This window comes from Cardiocondyla obscurior, linkage group LG23 (assembly GCF_019399895.1).
Source record: "Cardiocondyla obscurior isolate alpha-2009 linkage group LG23, Cobs3.1, whole genome shotgun sequence".
NCBI lineage: Eukaryota > Metazoa > Arthropoda > Insecta > Hymenoptera > Formicidae > Cardiocondyla > Cardiocondyla obscurior.
Genome location: NC_091886.1, coordinates 659,379 through 679,915, shown reverse-complemented (window position 1 = coordinate 679,915; position 20,537 = coordinate 659,379). Strand labels below are relative to the sequence as shown.

The 20,537-nt window shown below is 36.9% G+C and overlaps 3 protein-coding genes across 3 annotated transcripts; all 3 read right to left on the bottom strand.

Moving 5' to 3' along the window:
- Positions 1-2,551: 2,551 nt before the first annotated feature.
- Positions 2,552-4,753, bottom strand: LOC139111380 (uncharacterized). Its single transcript, XM_070671637.1, has 2 exons — positions 4,093-4,753; positions 2,552-4,014 (listed from the first exon to the last, which is right to left on the bottom strand). Exons 1-2 carry the CDS (start codon positions 4,751-4,753, stop codon positions 2,552-2,554), a joined length of 2,124 nt encoding a protein of 707 aa, XP_070527738.1.
- Positions 4,146-7,787, bottom strand: LOC139111268 (uncharacterized). Its single transcript, XM_070671409.1, has one exon. It carries the CDS (start codon positions 6,048-6,050, stop codon positions 4,965-4,967), a length of 1,086 nt encoding a protein of 361 aa, XP_070527510.1. The 5' UTR covers positions 6,051-7,787; the 3' UTR covers positions 4,146-4,964.
- Positions 7,788-16,287: 8,500 nt separating this feature from the next.
- Positions 16,288-17,396, bottom strand: LOC139111379 (golgin subfamily A member 6-like protein 22). Its single transcript, XM_070671636.1, has 2 exons — positions 16,954-17,396; positions 16,288-16,396 (listed from the first exon to the last, which is right to left on the bottom strand). The coding sequence occupies exons 1-2, from the start codon at positions 17,394-17,396 to the stop codon at positions 16,288-16,290; spliced, it is 552 nt and encodes a 183-aa protein (XP_070527737.1).
- Positions 17,397-20,537: the final 3,141 nt, after the last annotated feature.

Here is a 20,537-nt window from a genome sequence, read left to right as displayed (position 1 = left end):
GAAGGAAGTGGTGTCGATTATTATCAATATAATGCATTAGTTAGAAATTTTGTTCGTGATAACGCTCTTTGTACAATATCCGCCGATTATGATGCGAGATCGCGTAAAATTATACGTGTGGCGGAACCTACGGATGATACCGATGTGGCCAATAAGCGATATGTTCAACAGAATGTTAGCATTTTAAAAGATTAACTAGATGAGCTGAATAAGAAAATAGAAATACTACAGAGTAGTCTGCAGGTTGTGGTAAACACGCTTCGTAATAAATTTATTCGCGGTAAACAGAATTATACAGCTGCCGTTGCCGTTGCCGTTGCCATTATCATTATCGCAGAATTAATAGTGCAGTGAATCTCAAAGCTCTAACATGTGAGAAAAAATAAGCTCTGAGAAGCGGCAGTTGATAAACGAATTGCATACTCCAGCGAGAAGAAATTTTCCTCAGAGGCATGTCATAGTGCGTGGATATGATGACTTATGGCAAGCTGATTTGGTTGAGATGCGCCCATATACATATGCCAACAAAGGCTTCCACTACATACTAACAATTATCGATGTGCTGAGTAAGCACGCATGGGCAATGCCATTGAAGACGAAGAGCGGTATTGAAGTCGCCATGGTGATTGCAAAGATACTTCAAGATAATGCAAGATGCCCAAATAATCTTCAAACTGACAAGGGTAAAGAATTTTACAATGGAAATGTGCAGAATTTGTTGAAGAAATATGGTATTAATCACTATTCCACATACTCCATAATGAAAGCGTCAGTTGTCGAGCGGTTTAACCGAACGCTTAAAAATGATATGTGGAAAATGTTTACGCTCAATGGAAATTATAAATGGATCGATTCACTGCAACAGCTTGTTTTGGATTATAACATGCGAAGACATCGAACTATCGGCATGCGACCTATCGACGTTACTCCAGAAAACGCGAAAGAACTCTTGGCAACGGTGTACAGCCGTATAAAGATCGCAGCTCCAGCGCGATTTAAAGTGGATGATTTGGTACGCATAAGCAAGTTCAAAACATTATTTGAAAAAGGTTATACACCAAATTGGACTACCGAAGTGTTTAAAATCATCAAAGTGCAGAAAACTAATCCCACAACGTACTTGTTGGAGGATTCTTATGGAAAACACGTCGCTGGAGGATTCTATGAATATGAATTACTCAAAGTAAAAAATCGCGACGTATACCTCGTTGAAAATGTGCTGCGAAAACGTGGAAATAAAGTTTATGTAAAATGGTTAGGATTTGATAATTCACACAATTCATGGATACACAAAAATAATGTTTTATAAAAAATTTTTTATTTAAATAAAAAATTAATGGAAACATGAAGTATTTATTTATATATTTTACAATGGTATTTTATAATGTCCCCATGGTAAAGTTTCTATGGAACCGGAAACAATATATCGCTTATCATCATATGGACTTAGAGCAGTTTTCTCCTCACGTATAGTATACACTTCATGCAGCTTGGATCGTATACACGTCTGCTGACGAGTCATTTCTATTTTCTCATGTAAGCATCGCGTGTAATCGTCAAACGTTATCTTCTTCGCGACAACATTACTCTTAACACCTTTAACCTTTTTTATATCTTTTTTACCATTAACTCACAATGCATACATTTTTGCTCTAACAAGGGGAGTCCACGCTCAACGGAACACCGATTTTCTTCAAACTTGCAGGGTTTGAAGATTGGTGTTCAGAGATACTGGGTAAAGCCATTCGACGCACTACTCAAAAATAAGAGAGAAAAGTTAGTTTAAATATTTCGTATGTCTATAAGTACAGAACAGTAACACTTACTTACAAAGCAGCGTGGTTGTCCAGAGCGGGCGGCGCAGGTCTAGTAAGCGCGGAATCACTGGTTCGATTCCGTTGTTTTTTTTTTTTTTTTAATTTTTACATTTTGGTATAAAATTTAACAATTATTATCTTATTATTATCTTATTTTATTATTACATTATTATATAAAAAGAAAAAATAAAAATAACGCAAGATTATATTTTTTTACAAAGTTATTTATTTTAGTAATCATATATACATAAAAACAATATTATTAATTCTTAACATCGCATATCCCTGGGTGGTATTTATCATAAAAACTTTTATAATAAAACTTTTATTTATCATAAAAAATTTTTGTTTCGAATGTTTTTATGACAAATACCACCCAGGGATATGCGATGTTAAAAATTAATAATATTGTTTTTATATATATGATTACTAAAATAAATAACTTTGTAAAAATATAATCTTGCGTTATTTTTATTTTTCTTTTATATAATAATGTAATAATAAAATAAGATAATAATAAGATAATAATTGTTAAATTTTATACCAAAATGTGAAAAAAAAAAAAAAAAAAATACATAACGGGAATTCAGCCTTATACACCTCGCCCGCTCTGCCACGCTGAGTGTTACTGTTCTGTACTTATAGACATACGAAATATTTAAACTAACTTTTCTCTCTTATTTTTGAGTAGTGCGTCGAATGGCTTTACCTAGTATCTCTAGGAACACCAATCTTCAAACCCTGCAAGTTTGAAGAAAATCGGTGTTTTGTTGAGCGTGGACTCTCCTTGTAAGTCTAACAAATTCCATCATAATCGCACCATTGTTTTCATCTTTCATTAAACCTGGTACTTTTTTATTGACAAGTGGAAGACCATAAACATTGTCAGATGTATAATCACTCGTATCAAATTTATTAATGTCGCGTTTCATATTTTCGTAAACGTCTTCACACTCAATGTGATATATGAGACTATCTGTATCAGTGTACATAATTTTACATTGGTCGTGATATAACGGTCGCATATACTCATGGTGAAATTCATATAAACATGTTTTAGATATGTCGAGAATACACATGCCGACGTAGATTGGTTTGTTAAATTTTACCTTAAGTTTGCGCATTTCAATCGCAACCAGATTCTCAGCAAAGACACTGCGACTGTGAAAATTTGGTTTTGAAATCATTGCCTCGGCACCAAATCTACCTTCCCAATGTGTTATAAGCCTAACGTCAACACGATTACGAACATTTTCCACGGTTTTGCCAAATACTGCATTGTTCATTAATTTGTATAAATTTTTTTCAAAGTCATTTTTAGCAATCGTTCTAAATTTTGTATTTAGTTCTATATACGCCTTAAGCCACGGAGATTGCTTGAATTGTAATACGCGATGTATTTTTGTAATGCGAAGACCGTGACGAGCACATTGCTGCAAGTTGCGATAATGAATGATGTAATGTTTCTTATTGCACAAGGTTGCTAGGAGCTTGTCCTGACGCTTGCCAGGCGGCTTATCACGCGTTGGGCAGAACGGTAAGTCAATGTGCGCATCATGCAAATGTTGCGGATACTCTAAATCAACCTCGAGAATGTAACCATCTGACGAATCTAATGGAACGTCCATCACATTGAAAGTGGAAGTGTTGTCAACCCATTGAAATTCAGCATATGGTAGTGGTTGACACATCGCCCACCCATATAAATTATTAATATCATAATACATCAAATACGTTGATGGTTTCGTTGAATCATGTGATTGCATATATTTATTATTGGCGCAAGCATATCTACTAGAGCATTGGCTTAAGCCCCCACGTATACCACGCTCAATGAACATAACCATGTCAACATCAGTAAGAAGTTCGAATTTAATATCTGTATGTTTTAACATCGCATCCCACGTAAAACCTGGTAGAGTGTAATAATACGCTGGATCAAGTTTATAACTCGATATACAGCTGTCTCTAAAATTCTCAAATATATCAGCCAACAACAAAACATCGGTTTTTAAATATAAATCACTATACTCGCCAAGCGTTTTAATTGAAAACCGCTGCCAGATATCAACAGCGTGTGCATAATCACTCTCAGATACTATTTCATCTGTCAATGAACTATAAAACGATTCTCGCGGTGGTAAATATGAATCTTCCAACTTTTCAACGGAATCAATGTATTCATAGGGGAAGATACCTTTACGTGTAAGCAAATCAAAATTTTCATTAATTAAATTAGAAAATTAGCGCCGCGACACTCTTAATTCATCTTTACCTAGAAAAGAAGCTAATTTTTCTAAACTGGTATTTAAAAACTTGAATGAGTCAATAAATCGTAATTTTATGCAATCATTTCTATCATCATTAGTGCTTTTAACATTTTTTGTAAACGATATATATTTTTCTTTTGTGATAGGAAGTAACTCTACACTTTCCTCATAAGCTGTAGCTATTTCTTTAATAATAAAATGTGCATCATAACCTGATAAATTGTGGAAAACTATGGGAATACAATTTGAATCCATATAATTTATATTACAATCTTGATGTGCAGGTCCTCTGTATCGACCGGTTAAATGACAGTGATCACGCACTCGCGTATCATCGATTGCAAACGGCTTTTCACATATGTGACAATGTTTAGCTTTTTTAAATTCTTCTCGCTTGTCCTGCGTAAAACCTATCATTGGTTTAGGATTAGATAAAATCATCTTTACATTGTGGGCTAAATTTCTAAGTTCTTCAGCAAACCACCATGTGGCACAGTTATTATCACGATGAAATCGATACATTGATAAAGAGTCGTCATATGAACAGCATACATAGTATCCTATACTAAATACCTTATGATGATTCTGCGCATATGTAGATGTTGTGGGATTAACATTCATCTTTTCCAGAGTATATTCGAGATCGGCGTATACAACAAATGGCATCCGTTCCTTCCTGTTATAATTACTAAAACTTAGCCATTTGTCATCTTCACTTGGTAGTATAATTGCACAATTATTAATTTTTCCACAGTCCACACTGTGGGTTTCCAATCTTTCATTGGTACCAAAATAGTGCAGACATCTAAAAATAATAAAGTATATTAATATACCATTAAATAATGTAAAATGTTATAACATAAAATTATGATGATATTTACCGGTCGCAAAAGTATTTTTTGTTGTTCGTCTTGCTTAGCTGTGAACTGATGAGGCGAGATAAATTTTTTATCAGAGAAAAATGTCCAATAGCATTGCATTCTTGTGTATATAACAAATGTATATGCCTCTCCCTTTTTTTATCAGCGAGTTGTAATGGTAAAATTTGCTTATTTTCAATACCATATACATTAATTGAAATATTATTTAAGTTCTCAAATTTTTTTATTTGTTTTAAAGTTACTGGAAATTCAATACCTTGAAGATTTAATACTGTTGTATAATGCGGATACGATGTTAATCGTTCAGTATGCGCGTTAGCTGGATATAGAGCGGCCACAACTGCCCATGCAAAACAAGCATTATCTGTAGATTTCACATTGATTATTGCTCGTTTCTTTTCAATTTCTCGAGGTAATTTAATATAACACCCAGCATGCAATGGATTGTATTTATTTACATTTACGATTAAATTTTGTATGCGTGATAATGCCCAACCGCTATCACGTTCTTGAAACTCATCTAAAGATGCAAGAATGGGCTCAATGACATGTGAGTTATACCATTCTTGTAAATTACTTGTTTGAAAGAGTTCACAATTTCTCGTACATACACATTTATTTGAGGTTTTTGCACCTGCTACAAATTCACCATTGAACACAGTATTTATTTTCACATTACGATGTTCACGCATAACATTTTGCACATGTTCGAGCACAATGTCTCGAGCATCTTCAAGAAACTGTTGAGGTTCAATATATTTTGAATTGACTACTGCACCAGTTAATATGCGACTTTTAAAAGCAGTGTCAATCTTACACCATCGAAGTCCCGCCTTACATGAATTATATCCAGCACCTTCGTGAACAAAACGCCGCTGCGTTAAATCTATTAAACTTTCAATACGGGCAATACGCGCAACAATTGAATTTTGAGCGCTGATGGATAATCTTGGGCGTTTATTTCGATTTTGTTCTTCCAGCGACTCAATATATTCCTCACATTGTTGCTGCCATACGCAAAATTCATTACTTGAATTTAGTTGATCTGCTTGTGCCACTAGCTCTTGCTCTAACTGATCCATTATTACTCCCAAGATTTATGTATGACTAATGATTAAACTCATGCACTCGCCCATACTTTTATACGTTGTTTCACTGCATCACGTAATAAAAATGCTGAGTTTACATTTTAGCAAGTTCAATGATTTCATTGTGGCAATTACATATTACTACACATTCACAACGATATTTTTATTTTAATTGTTTCACGTAACTGCTAAGTTTATATTTTTAAACATTTGTCACCATTTTTATGGCACATTAAAATTTCTCGTTTTTCACCAAATGCATAATTTTACATTCATCTTATATATTCTGAGAATCTTGCAGTGCATCAAACAAATGTGCTGATTTCAAAGATCGCGGAGTTCATTAAACTTATAATTTCTACGAAATGAGAATATGCTGATTTCAGAGATCATGGAGTTCGTCAAACTTATAATTTCTACGAAATGATTGATCAAGTTACCATTTACATGCAATCGATCAAATTACCATTTTATTCACTGGATGCATCACTTTTATTCTTCTCTCAGTGCATCGAACTTATTAATTTCGCAAATGAGTTATCAAATTACCACTATGTGTGGTATTATATGATAGATCCAGTTACCATTTTATTCATCGAATGCATCTCTTTTATTCTTCTCTCACAGTGCATTGAACTTATTAGCTTTTGCAAATTGCATATGCAACGTTTTAGCGCTTACAATGGATTAGCAAACATTTGTCATCTGATACATCACCTTCATTCTTCTCGTACAGTGCTTTGAACTTATAAAGGTATAATTTGCATATTTTATACATATCCACTGATCTCACTACAGTAAAATAATCTTATTGGGCTTTTACGCATGCGACTTTTAGCGCTTATTCGCTGCCGCCGCTGTTCTTACAAAATTATAATCCCACCCACCGGCGATGTATAGCTAATATAAAAACCACCGAGTTTTTTCACGCATATATGTATATTAATTGTTCACTTAAACGTAAGCCGCAATTAAAAAATATTTTTATATGAAAAATGGTTGACTTAAACGTAATTATGGACTTATCTGATGAAGAAGAAGAACAAGACGGAGGCCAAAATGTATTAATGGACTTAGATTTATCTGACGACGATGATAATTCCACATTGTCTGATGACAATGACTATGTGAGTAATCAAAGTGAGGATCTCGAAGATCGCATATGTGTGACATTAAATTCACCGCGAATTCGCGCACTTAATGGGCAAACCAGATATTGTATGATAACTTTTTATTATTGCTCGTTAATTGGAAATACTGTGCTATGTGCATCATGCATGATTAATTTAAATGATGGTGAAACAATGCAATCTATTGTCAAACATGAAATAGATATTTTCGGTGCATTATGTGGAAGATCATGCACCAATTGCAGACTTCCAACGTATACAATATTTCCATGCTATATATGTCCAATATGTGTTGCATATAATACATAGAAAGCACATTGTCGATAAAATCAATCTTGCTGATTAATGCATTTTATATTAATAATGATAGCAATTATAGTGGGGGCATGTGTATAAATTCGAAGCCAAAATTAAACTACAGCATTAGTCGTATTCGTTCACGCTGAAGACACTGCATACAAAATGGACTTCTACGTTCCAGCTGTAGCTAGCACATCATCATCGACATCATATTCAAATAATGTGTGAGTATTAATTTTGCACAAAATTTTTTCAATTTTTATATAAAAACTTTTTACAGCACCTCAACCAAACAGCGCGCTACACGCTTGTTAAGCAGACGTTATGCACTTACAGCCACCAGTTATAAATATCTGGAAATTGGTGTGAACGTTGGCCCGCAAAGTTATGTTGAAATCGCTATCGGGGACAATCGAGGACATGAAATTGTATTATGTCTCGAAGCTTGGAAGTCTCTTTGTGAATACCAGGAAAACATTCTGAATCTTCTTTATAATAAATTCAGAAATCCTGAAGATTTTGTACAACTCGGTTCAGTATCAGCACGACTCTATACCATGAATAATTTAAATCTTCTGCGATTGGAATCCAACAAAGTGCATATATTAATGACTGAATCAACGTATCACAGGATGCTTACTCTCGATGACTGCATCACATTAACTTTTGATAGAATGACTGCAGTTCTCAATCAAATTGATGTCAAGTATGCACAATTCGCAAACATCGCTTCAGCTGTGAAGAACCAATCTAATGTTGTAGATGCAATACGTGCTAGCAATTTATTTGATAGAAACCAATTTATTGTGAACTGTTAGCTCTTGTCTTTAGCATATAAAATATATTAATGATTATTAAAAAATTTCATTCTTATGTACTTTTCTTAATAAATACAGCGTTAAAAAATGTAGTAAAATGATATTTTATCTTTTCTGTGAATAGTGTTTAAATGTAAATATATAAAATATGTAATAAAGTAATATTAAAAAATTTTGTTTATTTTATTATCTTTGCTGAATGTATGCGCCACTGTTCTTAATAAAATAAAATTTCTACCGTCTCCTGATCTTGCTACGTTTGCATTTTAATTTCTCGGTATTATGGTCTCGTCACCTGAGTGTAGTCTCGCCATCAAATGCGCATTAAAAAAAATGCATTCTTTTCGCATAAGCATTTTTTATGCATCACGATTATGCGACGAGCTCGTAGCTGCCAGTCGTGAACGAAACGTATCGCGAGATGGATAATTGCAACTCGATTATCCATCACATTTTTAACCGCGAGATAGGTGCGAAAAACGTTTTTAGTTCCGGTGGTTTGTGGTGCAACACGCACAAAAAAAATAACATCGCGTTGCTAGACGTCTATCAGGGCGACCGGCTGCGTGAATACGTCCGAACGCGAAAAGTCGACGAGGTTGTCGTCGATAGAACACCGAGAGTTGGCGACGACGGGGCGCACATTGTAGACAAACGTCTACATTTGTGTGGCCATACGAGGCGCTTCGCCTTTATCGACGACGACCTGCCGTCAGTGAAAAGAAAGCGGCCCAACTAATTGGTGAGCAAAATTTTATATTTTTTAAATTTTTTTATCCAATTTTCGGTGACAATGCGCGGATTCTCGGATGCGTAAACATGGTCGGTGCGTAATAAAAATGGTCGGTGCGTATGATTTTTGCTGACATGCGAGTTTTAATTTTTGGGGCAATGAGTGGAGCGCGGGGACGGGAAAAGGATCTACAGCAAGAGGAGCGCAGGGAGGAATTGGACAGTAATTTATTAACAATTTAATATTAAATTTGTCGGACACTTTGCGTGTTGGACAATTTAGAAATGGTAAAGATATTAAAAATATGGTATGATATAGCTATCGGCGAAGGTCCACGTGGACCTTCGCCGGTAGCTATATCATACGTACGTTAAAAAACCTAACGCACTGTAAGTTGCACTTCCTGAGTAGTGCGGAAGATCACATCGTATTCTAATATACAACCTGCAAAGAAACATGTATCTTAGTGCCCGCGATTCGCGGGCTGCATCGCGCGATGTGTGCACTCATCGTAGTCGTAGGCTCGTAGGCCGACGTAGGCTACGACTTGTAGCTGCCTCGGTGCAAAGAAGACGGAACATATATATATCTGTCTTCTGCAAGCCGAGCGAGGCCGAGTGTGGCCGAGCGAGGCGCGCTCACTGACAGAACGTCGGCGTGTGTGCGTGGTCCCCCACTCCAGCAACATCGATGTTGCTCGGAGCTAAAATTCCCATCACTGTTCCCTACTCTCAGGAGCGCCCGAGTCTTGGAGGCAGCGGACTTGAAGGCCGGGTGAGCCCGGTCGAGGAGAGGCTCGGGAGCGCCCGAGTCTTGGTGTCGGGGTATTAGCGGCCGGCAGAGCCCGGTCGAAGGAAGGCTCGGTAGCGCCCGAGTCCTGGAGGCAACGGTGTCGAAGTATCAGCGGCCGGGAGAGCCCGGTCGAGGAAAGGCTCGGGAGCGCCCGAGTCTCGGCGGTAGCGGTATCGGTTACGAGAACCGGGTGAGCCCGGTCGAGGTAGGCTTGGGAACGCCCTAGTCCTGGAGGATCGGTTGCTGGAGTGCTCTCTAGCGAGAAAAAGGTACTTCTCTCGCGTTTGGACCGGCTTATATACCCGATGGCCCGAGAGTGAGGAAAGCCCTCTCTCGAGCGGTCTGTGGCGGTGCGCGGTACGGGCGGCCGGTCGGCCCGTGTCACCAGCTACGGCGGTCCGCGCTACACGCCGCGGGCGGTTGGTCGGCCCGAGTTAATTCGGAAATACTCGGTGACCGCGCGAAATCTTTGGGCGAACGATGGTGGTTGCGGCGCGGGGTCTGAATGTTAGTTAGTTCGTGGCCTCCGGCCACACGCTCATTTGTCTTTCCAACGGCAAAAGCATTTTGCACCTGCTACGACCCCGTCGGTTCTTGCGACAATTTTGCCGCGGCAGTTTTATAGAAATTTAATACGACCGCCTCGAGAAAAAAAAAATTTCAAAATCCAAGAATGGAACTCCAACGTTGCAGACGCGTTCGTTTAAAACCGTGCGCGAACATTGACGAGCGGCAACAAACGTCTGTGCGTTTTTTGATCGGGCACCGAATGTTTTTTTTAATCGAGAATTGATTGGATTGTTTTGTCGAGAAATTAATGGCTCGTGACATCCACCCATATTCTGTTTCTTCGAAAATGAGACAGCGCGCGTCCGCGCGGGGTAAGAGAAAACGGTTGAAAACCCACCTAAAGCCTCGAGGCTCTAAATGGGCACTTTCGACCCAGTCCGGCCGCGGAGGATCATTTTAACGATGATACGATGAACCCGCGGCCACGGAAACAAAGACGTAAGAATGAAGGAATATACGTCGTTTAAGCCGGTAATTACAGTCTTTTTTTATATCTTAGCTCTCGCAACCGCGCGGCAGATGCGAGCTAATGATAGCCCGAACGTGCCGATGTGTCTCAGAGCGACGCAGGACGCGACCGGGTTCCTCGGATTGTAGCGCCGGCGATCAAACATTACTACCATGATCGGTGTATTGCGTGTGATCCCGACGACGGAAATGTCCGCAGCGAGGTAACCCGCTGTCGAGTGTGAAAAGACCTGGCCCCGGCAAATTGGCGGGATTCGACGATTTTCTGCCGGGTCCTTCCGCGTATTCTGCGACGCGTGGACGCGTGCGCGATAATAAGTCGTCATTAATTCGCAGTTATTGGCCTGGCGTTAATTACAAAGTGGCTTCCACGTTCCCTGCGATAAATTTCAAAATTAAAATTTTTTTCCTACCCACGGCGAGCCAATTCGCGCTGCCTTTGAACGCCGAGACGAGCTTGAAATATCTCAAAACGGTTCAACGGCGACTGCCCCGTAGTGTATTTAACTTACCGCGCGCTTGCTACTTTCTCGCTGTATTTTTAAACTTATTATAATACACGCGCATGACTTATGAATCGACTAACCCACTTCGTTTAACAATTTGACTCGGGAAAAAGAGCAAGGAAGTATCTTTTCCGTTCGCAGTAATCCAATTCTACGAAATACGCCGCAGCGTGTGGAATTGCTAAGCGTCGGCGGGATAATTATAAATGATAACGATGTATTAAATTCTCTGTCTATTGTTCGTGATAAGAACGATCTCACGAGTAACAACGCTATATCATTCGATCTGGGTAGCATCTGGAAAGAAATCACGCAGCGTCTCTGTTCACGTTTGCATGCGGTAGATATTTAATAATTTTGCTTTTAAGCGTTATGGCAATGAATTATTTATTATGCTTTACAAGTAACTATAAATCTCTGCGGATTTAAAGTGAAATGCACAAAATCACGGCGGATTTTCTATTACAGTGGTTTTATGCGAGAAAGAGGCAATTCTGTTATTATAAATGTTGGAGGTAATTAGCGATGCTGCGATGCGCTTATGATGAGTGCTAGCGGTAGACTAACTTGATCGGCCGCGCGATCAGACCAGGATGTCTAGTTCTTTTGTCTTTTGACAAAGAAGAACCTTGTACTTGGGCCTTTCCGAAAGGACAATCCCGTTGCTAAGCGAGATAACGCACGTATTTTAATATAAGTTTTGATAATTATATGAGCTGTCCCGGATGCGTTATGACAATGATCCGGCTGGTCAATGCAACGCTGTTATGACTAAGAGCTTTAATCTTTTTATTATAAAGCAATGTCTTAATCCTGAATATCTCGGAACATGCACTTCTCGCGAGACCGACGGAGTTCCGAGAAAGTCGAGAAAAGGTTAAGTTTCGGAAGAAAAACTTGGAAACTCTACGGGAAATTTTTTCATTTTTATGTCTCTATTACGCGGGATGAGCCCATCTATATGCAGATCCGCTCGGGGACCTGCCTAGGTTTTGCCGCCTCGCGGCGGAATTAAACTTACTCTACGCCGTTTTTGTACACGATCCCGTTCACGGCGGTGTACGCCGTCTACCCGAAGAAACGATGTTAGGCCTGGTCCTGACCCCGCCCTGCGCCTCCAGCAGTCTCTAATTACCAAAAAATTTTACGAGCCGCGTTACGAGTTCTGTCATTTGTTTGCTCAGGCACACCGGAAGTTCGAGCTAATTGATTATCTGCTAATTTGTAACGTTGTCCGCTTAGAACCTTAGAAGATACCGATGCATAGAAATCGCTCCTGAACGTCACTTTATTCTCCTCTCGGCTTCCTATTATCCGTGCGATTCTAACGCATCGATTTGTATTATTTTAATTTATGCAACGTTACTAAAATGTATTTATACACAATTTTTCTTTCCGTCGTTTTAAATTAAAGAGCATACTTCGGAATCTCGGAGTAAAGCCAGCTATACCGCTTTAACTTTAAATTACTTATATTAATTTTATTTTTAATTCGAAGCCGTGAATTATTTTAATCACAAGGCAAAACGCACACGTGTGTTATTTTAGCAATCGATGGAATTTGTGGGGGGAAAAAAACTTTCGTACGTCACGATCCGGACAATCCATACGCGTGTTTTTAGATGGCCGACACTCGATCAATGATTGAGGCTAGGTATAGGCAAGGTGAATATACAGCTGTTCCGTCCATGAATTTCTAATGCCTCAAAAATCGCGGCTCACTCGTATGAATAATAAACGACCATGCAAAGTGTTCATATACAAAAAGATCGATTTGTCTTCTTCCATCAATTTTCGATGCTTAATAACTAAATAAACGATAAATAAATTAATAACCCTCTCAAGAAATCGCTCACTGATTTATTATAATCTATTTAATGCCGAATGACATTGCTGTTGTCAAGAATTATTAAAAATAATTATTTAAAGCGACGTAAGATCGCGACAAAGTTTTCTGCAGTTCGCGTCAAGAACATTTTATCAGGCGAGAAACGGCATTTACAAATGTATCGACTTCCATTCATATAAAAGTCGAAAAGAGCGATGTTTACCCATATCTCATTAGTGGATTGGATAATTGTATCAAACCCGATCTGATAGTGTAACGATGCCCCCGGGAAAAAGCACAGTTCCCGGCTAAGACCCACCTGAGGCCAAGACGACCAACTTTTCGGCCAGGATGGGGAGCGCGGGGCGCTCCAGAAGAAACCGATCATCGGTACGACGAGTATTACAAGTGACATGTACGCGCAAAATCCCGCGGAACGGACTTACCCGAACGGCCCCGAGTTCAGCCGAGCGAACACGCCGCGTTCGGTACCGCGTAATACCGCGGCAAGCGCCACGTGCCGGGATACCCCCGGCCGTCGTCTTTTCCACATAAAAAGGCGAATTCGGAAAAACCGCGCACCGTTCTCGTTCCGTTCGCCTCACAGCAAACATCCGGACCGACCGACTCCTAGTGCAAGCAGAACAACGGGGTAGAGTGCACTCCGCCTCGGTCAGGCACTCCTGACGCTTGCCAGCATAGCAGTCTTCCAAAGCCAAAAGCGATATTCGATCCGTACGACCGGCTCGCGGGGTGAAGCGCACTTCGCCTCCTTTGAGTGATCTCGATCCCGGATCTACGATCGTATTGCCAAGGCGCATCTCCTTTCGCACCGTTGCACACACCCGGGGTGGAGAGATCTCCGTCTCGACCGAGCACTCTCGGCTACTGCAACAACGGACAGGTGCTCCTTCCTCAGCTATTCCAAAAACCGCATTCGCGTCGCGATCTACGATCCATTACGGCTACCGCGTCCCGCGCCGCGTACATCGTTCAGGCCCCGTCCAGGCCCGTGCCGACGGGGAATATTCGCGCCGCTAGCCCCGTGATCCGTTAGGGCGTTATCTAGGCAGTTGCCGAAAAGATTGTAACGGCCCGCCCGCCGAAGATCCGCGTATCGATAACCGCCGTATCGATCCGGCGCATAGACATTCCGAATACCGCGTTACCGTAATATTTCTAATTCATGTATACTATTGTTCGTTCCGGCGACGTCTTAATCACGCGTTCGTCATATTTGTCTTTTATTTTTTAATTGAATAAACATCCAATTAATTGTTCATTCACGTTTCGTTGCATTTACGGACCTAACAATTCTATCGCGAATCCTGTTATCCCGGCGAGCTCATTCGGACACTCCGCTGGCCCGATATTCGCGGCCCAAGGAATTACGGTCGTTTCACACTATCTTCGTATAATAAAAAAAATATGGACCTTTACGAAATTTATCGTGTATCCGCTTTGAAGCAAAACATAAAATTGCTAAATTTAATGCAAAAATTACAAGTTCTCGTCAGAATAGTTCATTTACATTAGCTTTTAAAAAACAGTTACGTCTTTGCTATAGATTTGTATGTAAAAAAGGATTTAAAAATCGAGTTTTTTTTTAAATATAATTTGTAAAGTTCTTTTTATCAAATTACGAACAATTAAAGAAAGATGTACCTTATGATATTTCTAATTTCGATTGTGTAAAGTCAGTGGAAGTCAGTGGAACATATTATAACATTGGCTATTTTTTAGTGATAAGCAGCACCGTTAATATTTCTTCTATTTTATATGGAAAAATTAAGTATATTATAATTAATGCAAAGACAAACGCTGCATTTTTTTTTATATATTAGATTAAAGAATATTATTTTTTCTGAACACTTAAGTGCCATAGAAGTTGTAGAAACTTTAAGTTTATCTTTTATATGTCAAAAAGATATTACACATTTTGAAACTTGTGCTGTGAAATTTATATCGGATAAAAGACATTACGTTTTGTATAATTATTAAATTATAGTTATTAATAAAAACTAGTTCTAATTAAAATTATTGATTAGTATTATAAGTTTATATAAAGTTTATATGTATATGTAAAATATATAAGTATATTTTATTATTAATAATAACATAATGTTTTGTATAATTGTTTAAAATGATTAAATAACTTAAAATTATAATATATTAAAAATAATTTTAATTACTTCCGGCAAGTAAATAAACTCCTTAGTAAATCCTACATACTTCTTAGTAAATTTTTTCTTATTAAAAAAATATTTTACTGCAATCCATATAATGTTATATTTCACAAAAGTAGTAAATTTATGTAAAGTAACCGTAAATTACTTTGTAATAAAAAAAATAAAGTCTCAAAGTTAATTGCTGTTATCTTAATATAAAAAAGTAAAATGTCAAAGGTAATTACTATTAATTTAATAAAAAACAATTAAGTCTTAAAGTGAATTACTGTTATCTTAATATAAAAAAATAAAACCTCAAAGTTAACTACTATTTATTTACTATAAAAAAATTAAGTCTTAAAGTGAGTTACTGTTATCTTAATATAAAAAAGTAAAATTTCAAAGTCTATCACTGCTAATTTAATATAAAAAAATAAAATCTTAAAGTAAATTACTGTTAACAAAATTTGAAAAAATATTTACAGGTTTTTAGTAATCGCTTATTTTCTTGAAGTAATTTTATTCTAGTTATAGGTAATATTTACTTACAATAAGAAAATATTTTACTGATGTTAAACATTTTTTTCTTGTATTAAGTTATTCGTATATTATTGTAAAAAAATATTCTTTTACAATGTATATAATAATGTTTATTACTCTTTCGAGGTACATTTTCGGACTTTCGTCTCCTTACATCTTTAAATCTTTATAAACTTAAACTTAACCATACCCATAACAATAACAATTCATTATAGACATCTTACATTCAACATTTCTTTCTTACATTTTAACTCCGCCAACTCTTTTTACTCTTTTACTTTTTTCCACTACCTTCCCCTCACTACTGTCTACCTTTATCGCCACTATTTCCTTCTATCATTTTACGCTTTTTATCCATTTCATCTATTCGTCCTCGCCTTACAACATTTTCTTATCTTTATTTTTTTCTTCTTCTTCTTTTCCTTTTTCATCTATCAACTTTACACTCTTCTGTCTTCTTTTACATTTCTTTCTTACTTCCTTTATCCTGAAAAGACAAACAACAAAAACCTCGTCTTATTTCCTAAACGCTTTCGTATTTCTACCCTAATCTTTCTTATCAATCTTCCATCTTTTTTTAATTCCTCTTCTTTCTTGTTCTTTCCTGCAAATAATTTATTTCCTACTTTTCGCTTTTCTTACTTTCTCTAAACGCCGCTTAGCACACGAGAGAGAGAGAGAGAGATACCCATACGTTCTTACGCTCACACCGCCAGAAATCATTCTCTTATTCTATTTCTCATTCATTCTCATGGACCCCCGCTTCCGACGCTTTTACATCTTCATAATCTGCCTCATTCATTCTTCCATTCTCTCCCATTCTTTCCCTTACCCTTTCCCGTATTCTTAACCATTATTCCCCATTTCCCTCCCCTCCAAAATACATCTCCAACTGCCTCCTTCCAACTCCTCCCGTCCCCCCAGTTTACACACTCCTCCCAAACATGTTTCCACGTTTCCTCCTTATCCAAACACATCCTGCACTTTTTTTTTTCTATTTCCTCCCAGTATTTATTTCCCCTCATATCATCCCCCACTCTAAACCTTCCCACCCTTTGCCATTTCTCCTCCTTCCATCCCTTCTTTAAATATTCCGGTACTCCTTCCTCCTTTATTTTTCCATAATCCTTATTACATTTCCCCATTCTTATTTTTTCCCATCTCTCTTTTCTTTGCAATTCTTTATCTTTTACCACTATCTCTTCACCTCTCATTCCCTCTTCTTCTCTTCTTTCTTCTATCCTCTCCAGCGTCCACCCCAATCTTTCAAAGAATTCCTCCCTTTCTTTTTCCCATTTCCCACTTGTTTTTCCTTCCCTCGCTCTCTCCTTCATTTCTTCCCAGCATGCTCTTGCCAAAACCCCCCCTCTTCCTTTTTTCAATCTTTTCTCATATTTACAAGCCCTCATTCCCGCTTTCCCAGACAACTTTTCCCACTGAAATTCCTCTCTCATTATATACCCCGGCACACTTCTACTTACCCCCATTATCCATCTTAAATACCTCTCATGTACCATTTCAATTTCTTCCCTTTCCTTCCTCCCCATATCTCCACCCCATAGCTCATTACTGTCCATACAAGCCTGTCAAACAGCCATAGTCTTCTGCCCCAATCTTTTCCAAATTTCTTTTTACCAATATTCCATATTTGTCCCATCACCCTTGCTGCTTTCTTTACTTTTTCCTTCACGTGCTCTTTCTGATCTCCATTCCTTGTCACCACATAACCCAAATAATTAAATCTTTTAACCTCTTCTATTTCTTTACCCTTCCACACCCACTTTACCCTTTTCCATTTCCCTCCTCCTTTTCGGCACCTCATCACCTTTGTCTTATCCACATTTACCTCCAATCCTTTTTGTTCCACATATTTCTCTAATGTCTTCAACATTCCCTTTATTCCTGCTTCCGTTTCTGCAATCAATGCAATGTCATCCGCGTATGCCAGCGAGTACACCCTCCTGCCTTTTATCTTAGTTCCGCCCCATCCACCCTTTTTCAATTCCTCGTCCAAGTCTGCCAGCAGGATCGTGAATAAACTCGGGCTCAGCGGACATCCCTGCCTCACCCCTCTCACTGTCCAAAATTTTCTCCCTTCCTCTTTTTTTACTCTAACTTTGCTACTCGTCTCTTCCATTATCTCTTCGCACTTTTTTACCAACCCCTCTCTTATCCCCCTATTTCTTATTGCTTCCATCAATTTTCTTCTGTCCACAGAATCGAAGGCTGCCTTCATATCAATGAAAGCTATTACTAGCTTCCCCTTCTTTCCCTCTATTCTTCTATTTATCAGATGGTTTAAAACATAAATTTGATCAACTACTTAATAAATAAATTAAATAAAAATAAAATAAAGTAAAATAATAAATAAAAAAATAAATAAATAAATAAATTAATAAATTAATTAATTAAAATAATTAATTGTCTTGAATTTTTGAAAATTCATACGCTTGTACTCACAATTAATTTTAAAATTTGTATGGGCCGATTTTATATGCCTTTTTAAATTCTGTTCAAGTGTGTATTCTTTATCACATTCTGGACATGGAAACTAAAATATAAAATGTAAAAAAAATTAAAGATAAACTTCCGAAAACGATGCTCTCCCGATATTGATGTCCGTCTGTTTTCAAAACATTTAAAACAAAATCTAAAAACATTTTTTAAAATTCTTAATATTTAAAAAAATAAACAAGAAAAATTGTTTTATGGTTTCTTTTATCGTTTCCACCATAAAAATCAATTTCTGCAAATAACCACTATGGGATTCGTAATCAGCGCGTCAAGATACAAAAGTACACGGACAAACATCAAAATCGGGAGAACATTGTTTTTCGAAGTACAGCCAAAATTATTTTTTTTACTACTAAACGTAACATATGATTACAAGTACTTACGGTAAATTTATTTTTTTTTTTTTTATTTTCAGATTTTTTGTGCTTGTCGTCATTGCAGCAGGTAAAAATTTTGTGACAATCTGGACATTTTATCTGAAAAAGGGTAAATTGTCCCAATTTTTAAATAACAAAGAGACAAGCGAGTATTCTAAAGTTAATAAGTGTGTTTGTTAATAATAAAAACCTTTAAATAATACTTACGTCGATAGATTTAGAAGGCCCCGCCTCTGGTCTGAAATATTAATAATTTTTTAATAAAAATTGTAAACAAATATATGATTAAAAATACTTACGTATTACTGCGATTAGTTGTAACTGCAGCAGTTGCAACTGCCACAGGTGAATTCGATAAAATAAAAGAAGGCCCCGCTTGTGGTCTGAAATATTAATAATTTTTTAATAAAAATTTTAAACAAATATATGATTAAAAATACTTACGTATTATTGCGGTTAGCCGTAACTGCAGCAGTTGCAACCGCCACAGTAGAATTTATTGGGCTTATCTCTTGCACACATCTAAAAAATTAACAATTTTGTAATTAAAACTTACAGGTTCACTTATTTCATCGCGTAATTTTGTAAAAAAAATATCTTACTCTGATTCATTATTCAAATGTTTTCTACAAGGACTGCAAAATGGCACTTGTAAAAAAGTCTTATTCGTAATTGGCTCTTGTGGCGGCGTTTTCTCTATGGACTTATTTTCGGGTTCGCTATTGAAAAATTAATATTGATATTAAATGCAAATAATTTTTTAATATAAAATAACATGCGCTAACATGCTCTTAATTAGTAAATTTATACTATTTAATATAAATACTTACACGGTTTCAATAAAAAAATGTATTGGTGTTGATTCCTGTGAAATGTCCTGCAGTTTTTCTCCTAACAACGCTGATGAAAGATTAATTCTAAAAAATTAATATTTATATTAAGTTTAAACGTTTTTTTTTTAATATATGTACTATTATTACTACTTACAGAGAAGCGCTTCTGACCACTTCTACGTTTTCAGTTGCTGTAGCGGCCTGTAATGGCTGAGCCGTATTCATTTCTCTGAAATATTAATGTAATGAAAAAAAAAGAAAGAGAGAGAGAGAGAGAGAAATATCCTACTGTACTACTACTCACAAAAATACATTTTGTTCTTGCTCCAAAAGCGGGCGTTTTTCCGGTTTATATATTTGTCCTCTAAAAAATTCATATAATAAAAATAATTCATATAATAGAAAAAAGATTAAAAGAAACAAAACAAACGACAACATAAGAAGTTAAATTAACAAAAAATACTTACGCAGTTGCCACTTTAATCTCTTGCATTAAAATTGGACATTCTTTTTTTCCTTCGTTGTATAACAAGTCCATGTATTTTCGACTTTTTATAATATAAAAATATGTTTGCTTATTATTTATTCCTTGTGTCTAAAACATTATTTTTTTACATTAGAACAATACAGGCGTGCGCTGCGCGTGCGCATTAATTCAAGAAAATAGTAATTAAAAAAAGGCCACAGCCAAAACCAAACCTCAAAACCTCTTTTTTGACAGCTGACATTTTCTCTCGTTTGGCGAGAAGCAAGCCAAGCAAGAGAGAACCAATCAGCGCGAGTTTTAAACGGCAACAATAGATTCGAGATTTCGAGATTCAGCTAATTCAGACGTGCAACACACTTTTTTAGATAGGATTTATTATGTTATTTTATACCTTATTTAAAATTAGATAAAATACTA

Excerpts from the sequence above, each read along its gene's own strand:
- LOC139111379 (XM_070671636.1), bottom strand. The coding sequence starts at position 17,396 with ATGGGGGTAAGTAGAAGTGTGCCGGGGTATATAATGAGAGAGGAATTT. Across the intron at positions 16,397-16,953 it reads AAATGGCAAAGGGTGGGAAG|GATAAAGGAAGTAAGAAAGA; the intron begins GTTTAGAGTGGG and ends TTGTCTTTTCAG.
- LOC139111380 (XM_070671637.1), bottom strand. The coding sequence starts at position 4,753 with ATGCCATTTGTTGTATACGCCGATCTCGAATATACTCTGGAAAAGATG. Across the intron at positions 4,015-4,092 it reads AAAATTAGCTTCTTTTCTAG|GTATCTTCCCCTATGAATAC; the intron begins GTAAAGATGAAT and ends TTACACGTAAAG.
- LOC139111268 (XM_070671409.1), bottom strand. The coding sequence starts at position 6,050 with ATGGATCAGTTAGAGCAAGAGCTAGTGGCACAAGCAGATCAACTAAAT.